The sequence below is a fragment of the Cygnus atratus genome, chromosome 20, assembly GCF_013377495.2.
Source record: "Cygnus atratus isolate AKBS03 ecotype Queensland, Australia chromosome 20, CAtr_DNAZoo_HiC_assembly, whole genome shotgun sequence".
Lineage (NCBI taxonomy): Eukaryota > Metazoa > Chordata > Aves > Anseriformes > Anatidae > Cygnus > Cygnus atratus.
Genome location: NC_066381.1, coordinates 1,894,089 through 1,914,657, shown reverse-complemented (window position 1 = coordinate 1,914,657; position 20,569 = coordinate 1,894,089). Strand labels below are relative to the sequence as shown.

The 20,569-nt window shown below is 41.9% G+C and overlaps 1 protein-coding gene across 4 annotated transcripts in view; it reads left to right on the top strand.

The window, feature by feature from the left end:
- Window positions 1–20,569, top strand: part of AUTS2 (activator of transcription and developmental regulator AUTS2) — a 762,050-nt gene that overhangs the window by 507,504 nt on the left and 233,977 nt on the right. For all 4 annotated transcript variants that reach the window (XM_035559290.2, XM_035559288.2, XM_035559289.2 and 1 more), the window contains exon 5: window positions 17,342–17,371. In XM_035559290.2, coding sequence (XP_035415183.1) covers window positions 17,342–17,371 — 30 coding nt within the window. The remainder of the gene's footprint in view (window positions 1–17,341; window positions 17,372–20,569) is intronic.

Here is a 20,569-nt window from a genome sequence, read left to right as displayed (position 1 = left end):
TTATCCCTTATTTAAAGGCAAAAAGAGAATTAAATATGCTGAATGAAAACCATGTCTCACTTACAATAATCATGTTTTTTTGTATAATGTTCCTGTTAAAATTGCCAAAGAGGATTAGATCATTTAAATTTAAAGCTCTCAAGTTAAAAAAGAACAAAAATGTTCTAGTAAGCCTTTTAAAATAAACTATTTGACTATTTGTCTTAATGCATATCAGCCAGATTTTAATTTCCAGTTTCTCGCACCCTTGAAACTTGGATATTAAGTTTTCTCCTACAGCATGTGTATAAGTTAGCTTTTTGTTTCAGATTCAGTCTGGGCAATACAGCTGCATGACAGGACACCATAGCTTCTCTCTGTGGTATTTGCAAACCCTTATCATTATTGCTGGGGCTATAAAATGATCAGCTTTAAGTTCCATTATATGATAGTCATGAAAACATTACATTCAATGGCAACGTAATTGTGTAAGAAGGAAAAAAAACCTCCAAAGTCTGCCTCCTCTCAGGGGCTGTAAAAATAGCTTTTGTTCTGAACAAATGTATTGGGTACTCAAACCTTTATAACTTGATCATGCCTGTGTATGGCTGTGTGAGGTGTCACAAATGAGCAACTAAAAATCCACTCGCACATACTAATAAGGGGAATATTACAGGGATTTCAGGAGGGGCCGGAAGCTGATGCGTAGATGTCGTGTGCTTGATTTTCCACTCTCATTCCATCTTTGCTGTTGCTGCCGCTGCGTGTGGAGGAGCAGAGAAATACCACTGCAGAAATCTCTGCACGCTTCCCTCGGTGGCTGCATTTTGCCCTCACCTTCACCAGCAAGGGAGGAAGCAAGGCTGAAGTCTACAGCTTCAGTGTTTACCCCCATTTGAATCATCGAACCCTTCAGGCTGCCAGAAGTGTTTAGTCTAGTGAGGTATTTTAGAACTTTTAACTCAAGGACAGCAATAGGCATCGCTGGCTGCTGAGCACTTGGGGAATCTGGCACTTGCTTAGGTGTCCAACAGTGAACCAAGCCATTCAGAATCTTGGCATTGTGAAGCGATGAACCCTTGCAAGCCTGGCCCTGCCACTCTTGAAAATCCAACCTAGGAGGAGGCCAGTTCTGCCACTGCCTGTAAGGCAACGGGAATAGTTTCTGTGTTGACAAGATTCAGCTGAGGGTAGTATTTACATGCTATAAAAGGGAGATTTGAGGTTGAATTTTTCGGGTTTCAAAATATTCGTAGTATAGTTTCTGTTTGTTTATTTTGGGAGGGGGTTTGCAGGTGGTAGATGCTGCTGGGTTTGTTTAGCCTGCACATGGTCTGACATTTGAGAGATCCTGGCTCTTCTTGCTTCTGGTTCAGGTTGCTTGCACTGGAAGCTTTCCTGTATTGCTAAAGAAAAAAATAAAAATTCAAATGTGGCTGGGAAAAGGGCTGGAAAATTCATCCTTTTGATTTGCATCCAGTGTGCTGATTTTAGGACCTGCATGTGAGCATTTAGTCAGAGGAACAAAGAGGACCCTCGTTGCTTTTTCTGTTCGTCTCCAAGCTTGATTTACAAGCTTGGCTGGCCTGAGAGTAATCGACGACTCAGTTCCCTTTGACGTGTTAAATGAGAAACAGGTAGGGACTTCTCCACCTCTCATGGCTCTGACCAAGCCGGGCTTGTACCGAACCTTCCCATGATAAAGTGGGGGCTGCGCGTGTTCCAGTTATTTTAGGATGCCATTCAGTGCAGCGTTGCAGCTGACAAGGAAGGCGTTTTGACAATCGGCTCCGTTCCCAGTCCAACGAGCTGCAAAAAAACTCCGGCTTCCTCCACCCACGCATGCAAAATTGTTTTTTAGCCCACAAGGTAAACTAAAGATATAGTTAAAAGTACCAAGTGGCTGGAATACCCAGGGATGTGCGAATGAGCAGAGCTCACACAGTGATGATTTGAAACAAGCCTTGTGGCTTTTTAATAATGTGCCAAAGCAGTCTCAGTGGTGGGCCAGCAGGCACCATATTCTATCTTCTGTGAAAGAACTGGGCCCAGCAGGCCCCGGCTAATGCAGACAGCCCCTTCACTCTGCTGGAGGAGACAGACTCCGAGATGGCAATCAAGGCTTGATTTGCCAACACATTTCCAATGATTAAAATGTAATTAGCACAACTGAGTGCCTCCTCCCCAGCTAATTTTAATACATGCTGTGACAGGCAGGCAGCCGGCTGTGCCTCGGCCCAGCAGCAGATGGAAGCAGAGGCAGCGGGAGAGGAAAACCATTTTGCGATGCGACTGTTCGCATCACAAAACCATCAGGGCGCTCGGCTCTTAGAAGGCCCTTGATGGCAGCACATCAAATTGGCGCTGTCATATCTGACCGTGGCAATGGCAGCCATCCTTCATGCTGTCCCAGAAGCACAGCAAGGCAATTTGCAGGCTTAACCCTTTGAGGTCTTAGGGGGAGATGAGGCTTCAGGAAGGAAGATGCCCGCGTGCGGGGCATACGAGTGTGATGTCCCCGGCAGTTCAGGGAGCATTGTTTACACGCTCTCTCTTGGCTACATTTGCTCATTTTTCCAAGTATGCAGAGTTTGCCCAGAAGCATCACAATGACCATTTTTTTCTTCCTACTAAAAGCAGAAGTGCAAATAATAAAAGAACCTACAGTTCAGAAATACGCTTGCATGGCACCGTACAGCCAGCGTTGAGCAGATGTCTCTGGGATGTGACCACGTGGCAGATGTGAATTAGGTACCAAAGCCAGCCCCCATAGGAGGGGAAGGGAGCAAGTCATCTTCTGTAAAGCGAAATGGTTTCCTTTGCTTCTTGCTCATCTGTTTAATTGAAATGGGTCATTGTCTTTGGTGTTGGTAAACGCATAGAGTCCCATGCAGCTCAGGTCCTTCCAGCTGTGAATGCCATGCATGTGTTGCAGTTGGGTGGCTATAGCTCAGCTTTGCTGGAGCATGGATCCAGTTTTGTTAGACAAAAGATGGGAGTTGTCTTCTGTTTCTTTATTCCTGTGCCATTACAAAATTTAGCCTTGTGCTACTGTGACATGTACTATATCTGTTGTTTTCCAGCACTTTGTTAGGAGAAAAGGTTAACTGCCTCCATTTTCTTACTGATGAAATACCAACAAACCCCCTCATTCAGCAGGAACAACAAGAGCCTAAATTAAACCAGGCTTTCATGTATTGACGAGAAATGATGGAAGTTGCTGTAAGTATGTAGGGTGGGAAGAAAATATGCACTCTTGAACTCTCTTCTGTTGAGTATGGAGGGGAGGAGAGTCCTTGGTAAATCTGATGCATGCATCGAAGTATTCCTCTATTTAGAGTGTATCTGCTAACGTTTCTCCCTTACATGTTAATAATTATTCTTAGGAGCTCTGAGGAAAGATGTGGGGCTGATTTCTGTAATGTTTTATGAGAAACTGCTGTCTCCCTCCCTCTCACTTTCTCTGAAGGATCCCATTGGTGTACATTTTAGATTTCATATTGAATTTCCTGTAGATCTCTCCTGTATCTTTTAATGATAGCTGCCACACAGGATAGCTCTGCTGAATTTTCCTCCAAGATTAAACTGGTTGTTCAGATTCTTCTCATAGACTTTTTATTTCCCCCTTCCCAACAGTCCTTCACATCCATACCAATGGCTTTGCATCATTTTCTTTTTTCCCCTGTATTTGTAAATCACAGTGTCCTCTTGTAGCAGACTTTTTTATTGATTACTCAGAATGATAGTCGAACTTAACAGCAAAGCTGAATTGGTCCTTAAAGAGGTGCTACTCCTGCGGTGTGATAAAAATGAGTCTTTTGAACAAGAATGAAACTCAATGCACGCAACATCAACAACAAATTTGGTGTAAAAGCTGGCAGGACCCCACTGTTGCTGGGCAGTGAGAAACCCTCCTAGCAGGGTAAGTTCAGTGGTCATCCACTTGAGAATTTGCACATCGTGGAAGGGAATGTTTGTGCTGAATGGAGCTGGACTGAATTGTTGGGTAACAATAAGGTCCAAAGCACTAACAAGCTAGCTGTAGAATTAACAGTGGAGAGATGTGGATGTTTAGGGATTTATAAATTCACATCATTTAAGGCAATGAGGGTATGATCTGCTATGACCTCCTGTATAGCACAGGCTATATGATCTCCACTAATTAATTGTACTGCCTTGAGTACAGTAACTCTGACTGAACTAGGGCACAGAATTTAGGCAAGGTTTAAATTTTTCATTATTTTTTTTTCAGTTAGGGATAACCTGCTCTATTTTTAAGTGAATTATTGTAGTTCTAAGTTATGTTATATATTTTATATTTTTCTATTTTTTAAAATATGCACCAATCTACACTAATCTAGCTTCTACCCTTTGCATCTTTTTATTCAGCTCCTTTTATAGATGTAGCCTACAGAGGTTTTTGTGAAGAGAGCATGTCTGAAATCTCAGAGCCTTCCTCCTACTAAATTTTCAGAAGAGATCAGAACTGAATTTCCAGTAGTTTGGCACCTACAGTCTATAGAATAGAGGGAGTCTCTACCTGTGTAAAAAGTCCCTTGTGAAATTCCAGGGCTCTGTATTCATAGAGAGCATCTCTGGAGAGAGCAATGAATTTCCATGTTTTATGTAATCTGTCTCAGAACTACAGCACAGACCGAGCAGTTTATAATTCCTTTATGGATGCTGTACAAAGCTGCAGGTGGTTTGCTGGGACCATGCAGACAGAAAACAAGTGGGAAGAATCTAGAGAGGTTTTCTACCTGTGGGATAGAGGTGACCACGAAGATCTGAGATGCAACATCTCATAGGCCTCCCATGGATGGCTCCCCAGATTCCCAAACGGTCTTGCTTTGCAAGATGCGTCCCCTGCTATTTCAGTGTCTCCCTGCTTTCTTGACAAAAGGTTTGATGTCAAATCCCGTGTTTCACATTCAGGATGTCTCCTGGCCCTTCCGTGGGGTTTCCCTTTGGAAGAGATGATTTCTAACAGTGTGAAGTCTCAGTCCCATCGCAGCTGAAAAAGGCACATACAGCCAGTCTTCGCGACACTCAGCGCTGTGTTAGCTACAGCCGTGCTTAAACACAGTTGTTGCTGGCAAAACTCCTGCATTTTCCAAGACTCGCCTGGACAAGGATAATTTTTCTGAACACTGTTCTAAAAGCCAGCTATTCAAAGCAATACCTTGCCTTGGCTGTGCAAGGTAATTTGCCACTGCTGATAACAGTCATGGAGTCTGCGATATCATTTATGATACAGGAGGTTTTATCACCTTACTCTGGTGGTGGGTTAATGCAGCAGTGAGAAAAACAAACACACACCCTTCATATACCCCTGCTAGAAGTGCATTGGTGGTAAATGGAGGGCCTGGTTTCCGTGGTGAATATTTATACTTAGGAATGTTCCTCCAACAGAGATTGGGGCCTCTCTGAAGCTCCCATCTTTCTATTCTAAGTGCAACCACCTCTTGAGCACCGTGAGTCCCAGCTTTCTTACACCAGGACACTGTAGACAGCAGTCAGAGTAGTGGGGAGACGTTTCTCAGAAGAGAGGAGGCACACCCGGATTTAGGACTGGTTACAAGAGGTCCTGAGGAAGACAGAGGAAGAGAGAAGTAGCGCATTCCTAAAAGGGCCATTCGTGCATGCCAAGGTACTGCTTCTACCTGTTCGTTAGTGGAGGAGGAAGCCCCAGCAGTGGATGCTCTGTTGGGCAGCATCTCACCCGACTGTTGATACTCTCACCTTCTCCCAGCCTCTCCAGGAATAACAAAGGATTGAGTCCATCTGATAAATCAGTGTTGTACAATTATGCTTACCTCTAAATGGAGAAATGCAACTCCTGTTTTAAATCCAATTATTATAATTGTAGCATTCAGAAAAAAAAATACAAAAAAAAAACACAACCAAAATGAATTCATTTTCTAATAAGAGAGTACAGATTCCAAATTTCAGCATGCAGTACGTCAAAACAGGAAATTTGAGGCAGGCAGGCCAAAGTGTGCCATTGTCTTTACAATTTATATTTACTTGCAGTAGACGTAGAATAATCCTTGTCTTCCCTCAGGTCTAGCGCAGACAATTTATAAATAGTACAAAAATGGAAAAGGCAGCAATAAATAATAGTAATAATATATAACAACCATGCGAGTAATGAATTATAAAACAGAGAGTGAAAAAGAGAATGAAACCACAACACAGAAGCCAGTTTACAGGGCTGAGTATGCAGTTTGAGTTATTTTTCTGGCATTATGACAATGAGGAACATTTATGGGAGTTTGCAAACAGCTTACAACACAAATCATTTTGTTTCAGGTTATATTTATATGGCTTAGTTAAGAGTTTTTTAGTATCCATTAAAATCCAATGTTCAAAGGTTTATAGCTCAACTGTTGAGGTCTTATCCCTAAGGATCAATTGTTTTGGGTTGTTTGGGGGATTATTGTTATTATTATTTATTATTTACACAATTCACTTTAAATTACTTAGCCTAGAGTAAAGATACAGAGCTGAAAAGCTAGACAGTTCTTCTTGTTTGGGAAAGAAGAGACAGCTTTTTCTTTATTATTTTTAGTTTCAGATATTATTTCTGATTTATCGTACACACCAATTGAATCTCTCTTCATGTGTGTTTCAGCAGCCATTTTGTGTTGGAGTTGCTGCAGCCTGTAGAGGATGACAACTCCTGTACTGTGTTATTGATACTTTATTGCTGCTTCTTTGTGTGTACTTATGTAATTTAAAATAAAAATAATTTTCTGTTGAAACGATGTAATTTGCTGTAGGTCGTACAGTTTAGTTGGTGGAAGATGAGATTTATATTGAAAATAGGCATGATGTGCCTAGGGCCTGATCCAAGTCTTGGTGCTTTTTTCTTTATCTGTTCTATTTACTAGGACCAAAGTTCTTGAAGAAAAATGCCCTATTATGCTTTACACTTTGTAAACATATATAGTGAAAACTGCCCAAATCCTAACCTGTACCATTTAATAGCCAAAATAGATGAAAAACAGAAGGCTGACAGAAGAATAGACAAGTGACATGCCTGAGGTGATGCAGATAGCCAGTGTCACAGGTAGATCTTCCATCCTAGCACAAAGCTCTCTCTCCTCGATCATGTTCCTTTTCAACCTACAATGAAGTGTTTCTGGAAAGAGATGAGGTAGATCTATAGAGCATTATGGGCTTGCTACCCTTTGCGTAGATACAGAGGGGGTTAAGAACCCAACACATAGTCAAAAGGTCAACTAAGATTTAATAAGATTAATAAGATTTTATTTCATGAAAAATCTAGAGGCATTTGAATCAAACAAACTGTGTATCTTGAGAAAGAATATTTACAATTCTTAAAATGCATGTATGAGTAGAATTAATATGGTGTGTGCTTTTATTTTAATCCTTTTCCATTGTATCAAGCTTCCTTTGTGGCAATACTTCCTGGCTATTTTCTTATTTAATTCTAAGTATTCATGGCATTAATTCTATGTAAATCTTATGCTGTTATCCGAGGTGGAATGTCAGCATCTTTATAACTTTACTGCTGTGTCCATAACTTGCATACAGTGCAGTCCCCAAGGAATCTGCTCATTGTGGCTGGCTATCAGGCTCTGATTGAAAACATGATTTACACCAATAAGAGCCTGGTAGTTCTCATTTCCCCATTTAAAATGATCCAAACAGCTCAATAGCCATCCAAGATCTATAGAGTGTTTTTAACCTGTACATAATTCATCATCTCTATTATAGTCCTTTTTTTAACTTCTAATTTTGGAATATCAGAGGTTTTCCATTAGGTCAACAGGACATTAAACTACTCTCTTTTGTTCCTTTCCTCTGGTGTTGCAATCACACAGGACACCAGGTTCCTTTTGGGCCCAGGAAAAGCATTTTTTCATCCTTTTTGCTTTCTGCCACAACCCTTTTTGTGGATCATTCTCTTTGCTTTTTACTTGGCATATGAACCATAAGCTCTGGACTATCCAAGATCTGTAATACTCTGTTGCATGCAGAAGAAAACAAATTTCACCTCCAACCGATTGATTTTCAAAGCTGATTTTCAAAGTTAACTCAATCCTCACTTAGTTTTTTTCTTGTGATTTCTATTTCTGGCAGTGATGATGAAGAAAGGAAGAAACTCTCAGGCCCCGGACTGCAAATGTAAAGCTGACAGTAAAAAAAAAAAAAAAAAAAAAAAAAAGGGAAAACATGTAAGAGGAGTTCTCTGTGAGAAACTGAGGTCAAACTTTGGCCATCTGGCAGTTAGGAATAGACATGTGTGAAGGCACGCCAGGCACCTGCTGAAGGCAGATCTGCAGTAGCAAAGCCTTCAAAGGTTTGCTTGCTGCTTCTCAGCCATTGCATGGTTTTCATTTGTAGCTTCTCTTATCGAGCACAATTTCTAAATGAGGATGGTTGCTTCACTTTAAGGACGTACAAATGACTTGCCCTCACCTGTCAAGCATGATCCTTGTATTTTACCAGGCCCATTATGAACGCAATCTTTCTGTCGAAAATTTGCATACCTCCTTTCTTGAAAAGTAATGACAGCAATTTCTTTCCCTCCGCTCACTTTCTGAGTGTCTCATTTAACAGCACCTGTGAAACCGACAGGCGCAGAGATGAGAAGTGAAAGAGAGCAGTTGATTAAATCATCATCAAGTCGGGCCTCAGAAAGTCAATTCTGCTTCCCGTCTGCAATGATATCCTTTTATCTTAAAGTAATGAGCTATGGCACTTTTGCATCGGGTAATGCGATAAGTTCTATTAGCATGTTCCATTTGCTTCACAAGCAAGGGCAAGTCATTTCAGCAAGCTCATATCACTGCAATCAAAGCAATTGGCTTCACAGGCAGAGAAGAAAGAGGAAAGGCTCAGGGTGATTTTTATGGATCACAACACAGTGGAAAAAATAGATTCTTGTATTATTTTAACCCGTAACATGCTTTGCTTCTTGTCCATCAGGATATTTTGATTTTATTAGCCTGTAAGTACCTGGAGGACTCAAATTCCAAACTGAACTCTTAAGCTAAGACCAAGAGGTATAAAAACAGGAATCTTTACTTACACAGGGACACTGGCTAATGCACTATTAGGCACTGACTTCGTTAAACACTGATTAGTTTAATTCTTTGCTATTGACTTAGTCCACCAGTATAAATGCATATTTTTATGATCACTTGAGAGGATGCTGAGAATGACTTTGCGTACTGCAAATTGTGTACAGATAGAAAGGCAGGTAAGAAAGCTGCAAATTTGCATTCAGAACCCCAGAGGAAAAGGCATATAGTTGTGGTTTTTTTTTCATATAGTGTATTGAGGGACTGAGGCAGAGAGTTCATCCTTCTGTTGCAAAACAGAAAGACTCGGTAAAATTAGAATTGGGCTGTGTCTGTGGCAGGTAGCAGCTTGATGCCCCGTTGGTCTAGTGGAATTCAGATGCCTGACTTGCGCAGGCGCTTTCTGAAGATGCTGAGCCGAGTAACTCCTGGCATCGTTAGCTTTCTAATGCTGCGGCTGGAAAGCCCATTTTATCTGCTGCTGATATTGTTGGGAGCATTGTCCCATACTTTGGGGATAGCTGGATTGGGCCTTAAGCATTTGTGGGATCATTGAGCAATGACACCATAAGGAAGCCATCGGGAGTGATAACTGGGGGAAAGAAGTTGCACTTTTCTGAGATCTGCAATAATTTACCAGGCTCAGCTCAGTTCCAGGGGAGCAGAGGAAAATTTGTTTCTTAAAGGGCTGCTTTTCCTTCGTCTTCTCTGGGGCTGTGCCTGGAGGTGCCTGCAGATGCTAGGGGCATCTTCCTGCTGGGGGAAACAGAGTCCTGCACAGCTGGCCAGGACGCAGCGCTGCAGCTCTGTCCCTGGGAACCCTCAGGCCGGCTCTGTGCTCCTGCGCCAGGCGCAGAAAGCCTTCCATCCTCTCCCCTGCTCAGATCGCTGCTGGCCTTCCCCTGCGAGGGATAACCTGGGAATACAGGGGTTGAAACAAGAGAGTCAAACCTCAAAGTAGGACTCATGTTTTGCTCTCTTTCTGGAGTGAAATCCCCCTTTGCAAATAAGCTCACTGCGGTCTGCCAAGAACACATGTACCACCCACCAGTTGCCAAGGTCATGTATGTGTTTTATATAAATATAGGGTGGATCATCTTTATCATGGCTAGTAATGTATTCATGTTAACATTCAAAATGTAATTCTCTCCTTTCTCTTCAAACCATTATTTTGTTGATGGTAGAGCTAGAAGGAGCCACTAATTGTGTTGTTTTGCAATGAAAAACAATCATACAAGTCTTGGGTGGGAGGAATTAAAAAGACATATAGCTGAAAGAGGTTCCAAGTTCTGAATATTATTCCTGTAAGGGGCAAAGATAACTTTAAATGTCCAAGACTGATACATTTCATCTGAAGTGAAGTAGTTGGATAAAATGGGATTCAGATTAGAGGTCAACATTGCAATCTTTTGTCCAGACTAAGGTAATTTGTGTAAAATGGGACTTTTATGTGAATAATCCATAATTTCAGCTTTTGAGAAACCAGGCCTGAAACTTCTCAGACCGTCACTGTTTCAGAGTCATACCTTACACTGAATCACTGTGGATAATGGTGAAGAATTGCTAAGCAGACTGTGATGTTAACCAATTTGTGAGATGCTATATATAAGATTCCTTGGCAAGGAGCTCCGTGCTGAATGCTACTTGCAGGCGAAGTCAGAGATAGGAAAGAAAAAAGTGAAATCCTTGCTCTTAGTTTCTTTGTGACTCTGCCTGTCTCTATTTCATCAATTAGAAAATTGCCCATTTATTCCCTGGCTGTGTCTTCTTTCATCTAGGAGATGTTTTTTTCTCCTTTTTTCTTGGAAGCAAAGGTCTAATTGTATAGCTAAAATATCATCTTTGCCCTTTCCGGGGCTGTCAGTTTGTCATTGGTGGATAGATGGACAAGAATATTGTAAATGTCAGCGTGAACATGGCTGAGGTCTGGGTTTTCCCTCATTTTCTTCAGATTTCTTTTCAGCAGACAGATGAGCAGAATCACTTTGTTCAGTGCTGGCGTTTCAGCAGTGCTGACTCCTTTGGTGGCAATGATAAATGGATTCAAGATATGAAATAGCTGTTCCAGCAAAGTCCATTGAGCAGAATAGAGAACAATGCCCTCCTCAATGTCATTGTACATCATACATTCAATGATTGCCACTTTTTGCACAAGAATGTGTTCAATCAGCAAGGTACATAGAAATCCATGGTGTTGCTTCAGCCTGAATGAGCTGGTGAGGTGGCACAGACCTTTACTCAGCTTGATTCGGGCCAGACTCTCTCAAGCTATTTAAATGGGCTCAAATTATAGCTGTAACCTCATAAGGTGTCTGATTTTTGAAATTTGGCGTTGGGATCAGTCTCATTCTGCGGGTGCTGTGGGAGATGTGCTGTACATTTTAACTTAACGCTTTCCCCAGCTGGGGCAGATTTGGGAGGTACAGTGCAGTCTTTAGCCCAGTCCTCAGTTTTCCTTTTCTTCTACAAAACACAGCAATAATTAAGCCTTAAGAGGGAATTGGAGAGTTCTTTTTCTCCTTCCCAGTTTATCAGACTGCAGTTATATTTGTGTATACTCCAGATGACGAGGAGTGCATCTTACACTTTCACAGCCCTGACTGATAGCAGTAATTTAGAAGGTTTAATCTGGGGCAGAAGGAAGACCTTTCGTTTTTGCTGGTGCAAAGACTTTATGAGGCTTTATGTTCCCTCTTCACCTTGGGCTTATTTTAGGAACAATAATTTGAATTTTGACTGCAGCGCATGTATGAAAATGCAAGTTTGTTGGTTACTGATTCTGATTAGCGCTTCTCGAGCATCGAGTTGCAGAAATACTGGAAAATAAAGCTTGAACGCTTAGCACGTGTGCCAAGTGATGTGATGGCTGGTAGCCTGCACACTGTAGCTGTCAAAGGCGTTTGAACAGTTTAAGTGATAACTCTGGCCACTCTGGGCAGGTCATTGTCACTCTGGTCTTATTCTTGCTACTGATTATACGGAAACTGGGAGCAACCACAATGCTTCCATGTGTCCTATAAAAATCTGTGGAGCTAGTTACGAGCGAGCTTTGTGTGTCCCAGGCTTTGGGTTTGGTTTGCAGTGCTGTAGATCCTTTAGGAAAAGTGTTAAAAGTCCCTCCTGCCCAGTACTAGACTTTCAGAAGCATAAACTAGCCATTTCAAAGGCTCCTTCCCCAGAGGGGCACATCAGGCTGTGTTTTGAAAAGATCTCACGGCATTTTTTTGCCATGCTCATTTGAAAACTTGGCCATAAATGAGAGCTGTGGGTGCTCAACAGTTTTGCTGATCTGGCTCTCATTACAGTGCCTAAATGAGAGCTAAGAGTGGGTTGGTAGGTTGGATTTTTGATAATGTAAGCCAGCGTTTGGAAATGTGGCTCTGGGCTTTTTTCAAACCTGGCCCTGGGTGGCTGCAGCTTGTCACAACCCGTGGTCAGTGAGGGATAGGAGGCACCTTGAGCCTGAGCATCAGAGAAAGAAGCTTCGGTTTGTTCAGGTGTAAAATGCGTCCGCAGGCTCCTTGTCCTGATTCGTTGTGTTATCACTCACAGTGAAGCTAATGGCAGTTACCCAAAAATCAAGCCATGCCATCTCTGAATGCTGTTTTGGATTCCCTGTTATTTGCAGAATATTCAGATACAGTGTGTGCACAGAGCCATGGTTTCCTGAAACAAGGCTGAAAACTGATCTTTTTGTAATAGGCACAGAATACTGAAACTGCGCCCAAAGTAGAAGGCCAGTACAAAACATTTGCATCACTTAATTCCAAAACAGGATGCCTAGTGCATAAAATTGGAGTGGGACTTGCGCCTGGGAACATCTTCCAGCTTCATCAGACTTCCCAGACAGTGTGCTGTGAGCTACCTTCAGAGGAGCTCACTGAGCAGAGCTCACCTGGCCACAGTGGAAAGCACTGCTTTTAAAGAACCTTCTGAAAGCGCTGACTGCACATTATGGAAAACAATGGATGTTCGAAAATGTTGGAAAAGCAGAACTGCTTCTGAAGGACAAGATCGCGGAGAAGAAACACGTCTACTGCTATTCCATTATTTGCCGTTGTTAAATCAGTGACATCTAAATTGTCATCTGGTTTCTGCAGACATAGGGTCAGGCTCACTTTGCCATCCGTTGCCATCACTTTTGTGTCTGGTAATGGCAAATTCTTAGGTGAGGTTTCCTCCTGGAAGTGTTGATAGGCGCGTTTGAATCCTTAGAAAAAAACAGGCTGTCTCTAAGCTGTTCACAGAATAACGGTGGATTGATTATTAATACAGTGAAACCTGTCAGGTAACAGAAATAGTAACCAAGCTACAAGGGATTGTGTAGCAGGCTTAACTGAGCCTGAGATAACATGGTTCTTTTGCTTCCATTGTATAGATTTTCATTGTGCTTTTGCTCTGAGAATCTCAAAGCACTTAAATCATTTTACTTTTCTTCTATGGCCCTGGGAGGCAGGGGAATGCTGGAGCAACTGAGGTAGCAAGCAGTGCAGGCTCAAGTCTTCAGAAGTGACCGGTAGTTCTGAATAATCAACTTCATGGTTGTCAGCTCTGGTTTCCGAGACCCGTTCTCCAGAAGTGGTTAGCAGCAAGTCTGCAGGAGATGGAAGCACCTTGTGCGTTAGCACCTCGGGGAAGAATATGCATCCAAGAATGTAAACGAGCACATCAGGGTAAGGACCACTGGGAAATGTGGGTGCGAGTGAAATGCCCAGAGTGCCCAAACAGCAAACCAGCCTCCAACGTGGGAAGAACGTACAATTGCTTTCATTCAGTTTCTAGCCTCAGCAGCAAACCTCTTCTCTTCTGCAAGACTTTTGGAGTTACCCCTGCACATAAATCATCAGATTTTTTTCCATGGAGCAGAGGATATCCACGTATTTAATCTTCAGGGAAAATTCAACGTAATGTGGCTGTGCAGAACACGCACATGAATGCCTGCACACAAACACACACATGTATATATACCGCATGAAAATAGAACCTTAATGCTGTGTACGAAGCCATTTCCTCCTGTCTCTCCGTTTTTTTTCTTTCATGCAGCTTGTCCATAAAATCCTGCTACGGGAACAGGACAGCACTGCTGGACTGCGGGTCTCCTTTCCTTGTGCCCCACCAACAAAACCTCTTTATGAGTGAAATAGATGCCTTGTGTATGCAGGACTCCTGGCATTTTACAAAGTGTATCTGGAGCCAGGCTAGGCAAACGTTAGGAGCTGTTTGCTGAGTGCATTTATTGCCTTTGCATAATTTATGAGCTGGAGGGGTTTGACCATCATTCGTCTCTGCCAGAGGCTGGCACTGAGGGCTCTGGAGGATGGAGCTGTAAATTGGATGGAGCGCTCCTGCTGAGCTCACAGCAAAGTCCTCGGGTCAGTGTGGGAATTTAATACCGGGAATGGAACTGTTTTCTCAGAGTGCCATGTGGGCCTCCACGCAGCAGAGGCTTTTTTGGCAGCCACGGTGACTGGCCAAATCGCGAAGCTGTCAGTCACTGGGCATGTTGTGAAGGGAGCCTGAGCATTTTTAATCGGCTTGGCATCCTTGCTGCTTCCATAATGGACACCAGTAGGTCTCAGTCCTTCGCCATATGCTTAACTCTGGAGACAAGGTGCTTCTGGGTATAGCAGTAATTATTTGATGCGGAATTAAGCGGACCTTGAAATTAGAACTGGACTGTCAGAAAGCAGGAGGCTTAACACTTTGATGGAAATAACTTCCCACCGATGTCTCTCTGTGCACTCTCTCTGCAGATTCACTCAGATACGGGTAACTGTTTTACTGGCAAATTCAGATGTCACTGCTGGCAAGTATTCTTCTCCCCAAGTACCTCCACACTGCAGAAAAAACAAAACCCTGAGCTCTTTCCAAGCTTGTGAACTGGGAAAGACTTGATCCACAGCGGTGGAGAGATTACTTAAACCCAACAAAAAATGGTGGGGAGAGGAGCGGCTGCAAAGCGCTGTGACCGCAGCTGTGTCACAGGACACGTGCACACGAGCCCCAGCAGCAAGAGCCGATGGCATGTTGAAGCCCTCTGAACCTTGCTGGGATAAAGGAATCATTCCTGCTTGCTTATATAGCCACTTTTGACCCCCTTTCTTTCTCCTTTTGGATTCAGGCATAACAATCAGGACTTCTGTTGGACATTGGCTGGAAGGTGGGGAGAGGACATGAGCAAATGGAGGAATTGGTTCTGGGCTCCCTGTTTTGAAATACATAAGATGTGTCACCTCGATGTGTTATATGAAGCACGTGGCTGGTGCAGGGTCCCCAGAACCGCTGGGTGCTCCTGGCTGTAACCAAGCAGTGGAAGGAAGTGCTCTAGCCCCGAAGCTGAATTTATCAGCAACTGTAAAATAGAGGTAGTAAATAGGAATTCTTTGTGATGTGCTGTGATTTTCATGGATGAAAATCCTTGTGTATTTTTGCTTATCTGCAAATGTCAGCCTTTGCTTTGCAAGCATACTTACCTATGCTTACCCTCATACCAAAATCTCGAAAATGTAGTTATGTTGAAATCAAAATATGTAATATTTACAGGGTAAGGGCATGAGTACTTTATAGAAAAAAACATACTGTCCCAGAAATGTGCACTTTTCCTTTTGTCAGTTAAGTACTCTCCCTCCTTCATAAACTTGATCTCTGTGTGAGGGTTTCAAATTTTGAGTTAAAACTCTGTCATATCTCCATGCTCCATCTCATGTATGTATGTGCAACTAGTGCTATATAAATCCTTTCAGATATTAAGTGAATTTCACTTCCACTTGTATTTTGAATTATTTGAAAGGAGATTGTGATTTTTACCAATATTTTGCTTCATTTAAAATTAGTGGAAAAATACCTATGAAAACAAGAACTATTTAAGTTCTTAGCTTTAGTTTGTTGGTATGTAGTTCATTGGTGTGGAGACAGCACCTTTTCACCCCCCTGTACCAATGAAGACAAGGGAAAAGCCAGTGAAACAGAAAAGTTGTAATTAAGGAACACATAGAAGAAGACATGCCTTTTACAAACCAAACGTATATTTGTGGGTGTAGCTGTTCACATTCCGCCGTATAGTTAACCTTTGGAATTCACACTGTATAACTAATTTCGCAGCAATTTGGTTGTCTTACAAAAATACTCACAGATGCAAACACATAAAGGGCTTAGCTAACTTCTCTAAGGACATAATGCAATCTGCTAGTCCTCGACTTAAGAAAGCCCAGTTCTGCATTTTCATGATCTTACACTTCCCTTCGAAACATCTGACACGCGGAGGTGTGAGTTCAACCTTGCCTGACAGAGGCAGGTCAGTCCTCCAGACTCTAAGCCTGGAGTTTGAAAAACAGGAGGAGGTATTTCCCTCATTCTTCTGCTGCAGAGGGAGCCAAATGCGACCACCCGGGAGTTACCCAGAATTAGGTGGGATGAATCAAATCTCCTGTGTCTAGGAGAGAAGTAGCTAGGTGTGAGTTGCCCGGGCCTTACAGGCTTGTTTCCAGCACAGCTTTTGTGCTTCTAGCAAGTCTAAGCATGCTTTGGCTTTCTGTTGCTTGTCTGTATTGGAGCTTGATTCACCTAGTCCTGCTGCATTTCTACAATAGTAAAAGCGATAAAAAAAATGAGCAACGGCACTTGATAATTGGCAAGACCCACTGGTGTTACTGTTCAGCATCCTGTGGTATTGTGTTGGCTATGTTACCGGGGCTAGCTCTGAATTACAGAGAGCCCCAATGAATCACTTACTTGGGCATGTTGTTCCTTCTGCTGTGAGCTGTCTGAATTCTTCAGTGGAGCACCTGTAAGCAATGACAAGGGGTGTGCCCTCTAAGTAGTTCTGGAGTAAAATGACAGCCTTGTAAATGCTTCACTTCTGGGAAGGGTGAACCTGAGCCATTTCTATGCCCTCCTACCCAAAAAGCCTTTGAAACCAAATTACTGGTAGGCAGTATGACCAATATAATCCTTCAAAAGAAAACAAACTGCCCTCTAATACTGTTTTTCTTCTTCCCTGATCCAGGTGTAGAGCCTAAGTGTGTTCATGCACCAACTCCCATGCATGTGAATTAAACTAATGTAGGGCATTGCAAATGGCTTTTATTGTTTTCAGTGTGTTTTTTTCATAATTCAGACATGTAAATGATGGTCTTCAACAACAGTGTGGAGAAAAATTTCCTCCTGTATGGTAACTGAGTTATTTCCTATAGGTACTGGATGCAACACCACGGGTCTTGAGTGTTTCAGCCATCTCGTTTATAATAATCTTTCATTTTTTGCCATAGCAAATTTTTCTTACCTGTTCTTTTTTCCTTTTTGTGTTTCAGTGTGACAGCGACAGTGATCAAGAGGAAAAGGTAGGAAAGGGAATCTGTATGGGAGCAAGAATATTTTGTTGGATTCAGTTATTCTTATTATTTTGTTATTTATTCAAAGTTTCTTTTTGGATTGATCCAAATCAACTCTATACAAAGCAACACCTTTGTTCCCTTTAATTTGATTTTGGAATAGACCTCCAAGGAAAGAGTATTCTGATGAATATTTTGGAGGTTACACAATTCATCGTCAAGCATATTGATGCCGTGGTTTGTGTGGGTTGTTTATGAACACCAGTCTGACTGCCGACCCTTTCTAAGGCTACATTTTCCCTTGGGAAGTTCTAACAGTTTAATAACGTGACTGAATATGTTTGTAACCTTCACATTTGCACTTTTCAACAGTTATTTAACCACATGCTTGCCTGTTTTGCTTCTCTGTAGTCAAGGGTCTTAAAGCTCAAATTGAAGTGCTAAGGTCAACATGCATATAAATATATAATTATATATATACATATATTTAGAAACAATGTTTGGAAACTGCACGTTACATCAAGTGACACAACATGCTGATAGTTATCACAATAACTGGGTTTCTAAGCAGAAAATTGAAAAAAAGTTATGCTGAAAAAGAACCAAGCACTGCTCTTTAACACTTTTTTTTTTGGAAGGCTACTAGTAACGAAGAAATAGTGTTCACACTGATGCATTTTTGAGTCTTATTTCTTACACTGTAAACAGACTAACATCTACCTTTCTTCTTTGGCAAAAATGAAATAATCATTGCAGAAAAACTGGTATAATTTCATTATTTCCAGGTTGGATTTTGTGATTTTCATTTGTATGTTGAGCCTTAAGGGATGTTTTGACAATATAATCACTTTTTCCTCCTTTTTCACTGGGTAAATTGGGGGATAGAAGTTGGGGAGGGTAAAGTAATGTCAAAAACTATCATTTGTATACTATCTTTGAATTGTTTAGAGTTTCATGAGTGGTTCTGTTAGCTAGCTTCAAGTGAAGCCAAGAAGAAGAGAGAGGACCATTTTGGCGTGTGGCTAATACAACAGAAAAGAACAAATATGGTGTAGAATCCACATGGAAACAATGAACATAGAAATCAGCTTTCATGTTTTAATCAGATCTGTACAGGATTTATGTAGGAAAAAGCCCAGGAAATTTTCAAACTATTCTGTATACAATTGCCAAAGCTTTGCCCTTCAGCTTTCAGTAATTTCCCAAGTAGAGATTTTTTTCCTTGTGTTTCTTAATAATTTGCTAACTGTGTTAAAGAACCACTGTTTACTTTGAACTGCAGTGATTTCCCTTTCATAAGGGAACTAATCACTGGAGTTAATCAGTGTGACAACAGAAAGGGGAGGTTTTGTTGGGTTTTTGTACAGAATATTAACCTGCACTTTTAGGTATGAATTTTTAATGCATTACCATTACATTCCATCCTGTGAAGTGATTATTCATTTTCAGGATGTTCCTTATGCAGTAGAAGATGATAAACTGAATCTCAGCTGCTGTGTTTATGGTACCCAGAACTAGAAGTGTAATTTCCTGCCACTGCTGCATTCACAGAGCCAACCTCTGCCAGTTTCACAATATTTTTCTCTTACAGCGTGCTCATATAAAAGGCAAATCAGCAGTTTTGGGGATGGCGGTGGTGTGCAGGTTGAGGGTTATGTCTGCAAGGCAATACAAGAGGTACTCAAGACCATACCTCACACAGAATATCCCCGTACTTGTGTGGGCAGGATTTGAAATCCAGACGTGCATTTCATCTCTGTGATCTATATTTTTGTCTTCCCCCCCTAATGAAATGAGATTAAGTGCAGATCCAAATATCCCTGATAATTTAGTGCTTTTCAAATCCCAGCACCAGATCCAGCTTTGAGTTTTATAGCTCAGGCCCAATTCTAAAAGACGACTGCTAACCCCAGTGCGTGTACGCAGCCTGTGCTGGCAGCCCAGGCAGAGATCTAAAGGCCTTGTTCTGCTGTTAATTTGAATTCAGCATATGTAGCCTGTTATAAAATGCGAGACATCATCATTTGAGCAGGTCAAGCATATTCAGATGAAGACAAATGGTGCTTATTTGATTTTCTTAAAATCAGGAAATGAAAAAAGTGCTCTCTGGAGAAATCATGTTCTGCCTGACTTAGATGATAGACCAAGGCATGTACCCCAGATAAGAACAGGCGCTCGTCTTGCGGTTTTTATCTCTGAAGGACGGTCGGGACTGTCAGCTCGCTGACATGTGCATTATCCATGTCATTTTAAACAAAGTGACCTGTAGAAAAGTGCACTCTGCCGTGACATGATAATGGGCTGTTGGATGACAGGTAAAGTACACACTATAAAGGAGGCTGTGCGTTATTCCTTTGTTTAACTGACAAGTAGAAACTTCTTTTCTTCAGACAGGCAGGATCTTTTAGATCTCTTTCAATAGAACCCGGAAGATTTTGAATCCCTGCTTTAAATAAAATAACATTTTTAGGACCAAAAATTCCTATGAGCATAATGCACTGGGAGAAGTGAGGGTGTCAAACCTCTGTGCGAGAGGTTGATCGTTTCTTAAATAGTGCTCAGCATCCACAGTTCTCTTCAATAAGCGCAGGAGCTGAGGATACTCAGCAGGATTAGAAGTTTTAAGTCTTAGATCATTATGAGGGTATTGGTCTCCAACTATGGAGCTGTTCCAGTAGCAAATTGTGAGATTGCTCTACCTTGGTCCTAGGTCAATGTATTCTGAGGATTGTGGAGTCGCTTTCCTCCTTGCAGAATCCTCTTTGCCTGAAATGAGGGGAGCTACTTTCCTTTAGGACCATCTCTTGCAGACTTCAACATACTATGGTATATGGAATATACGGTGTGTTGCTACAGGTGAACTTGGTACACACTTCAGAAATACGGAAAGGAAATAATTTTGCCTTCTTTCAGACTTCTGAGGACAAACCCACACTGATCCTTCAGTGCGCCTACAAGAGGCAGAGGTAACACACCACAGGGTGTAGGAAAAACTGTAAATATTTCTACTAGAATTAATAAATCCTGTAAACCAGAAAGATAGGCCAGTGTCTTTGAATAAAATAAAGGCAGATCAGTATGATGAGAGGTGTGTGACAGGTGGAGGTGGCTTGGAGACACCCCAGTTCAAGCACGACTAGATGGGCCACGGTGAAGCAGGAGAGTCCATGAAGGAGCGGGACCTGGGAAGCTGGGGAGCAGATGAAT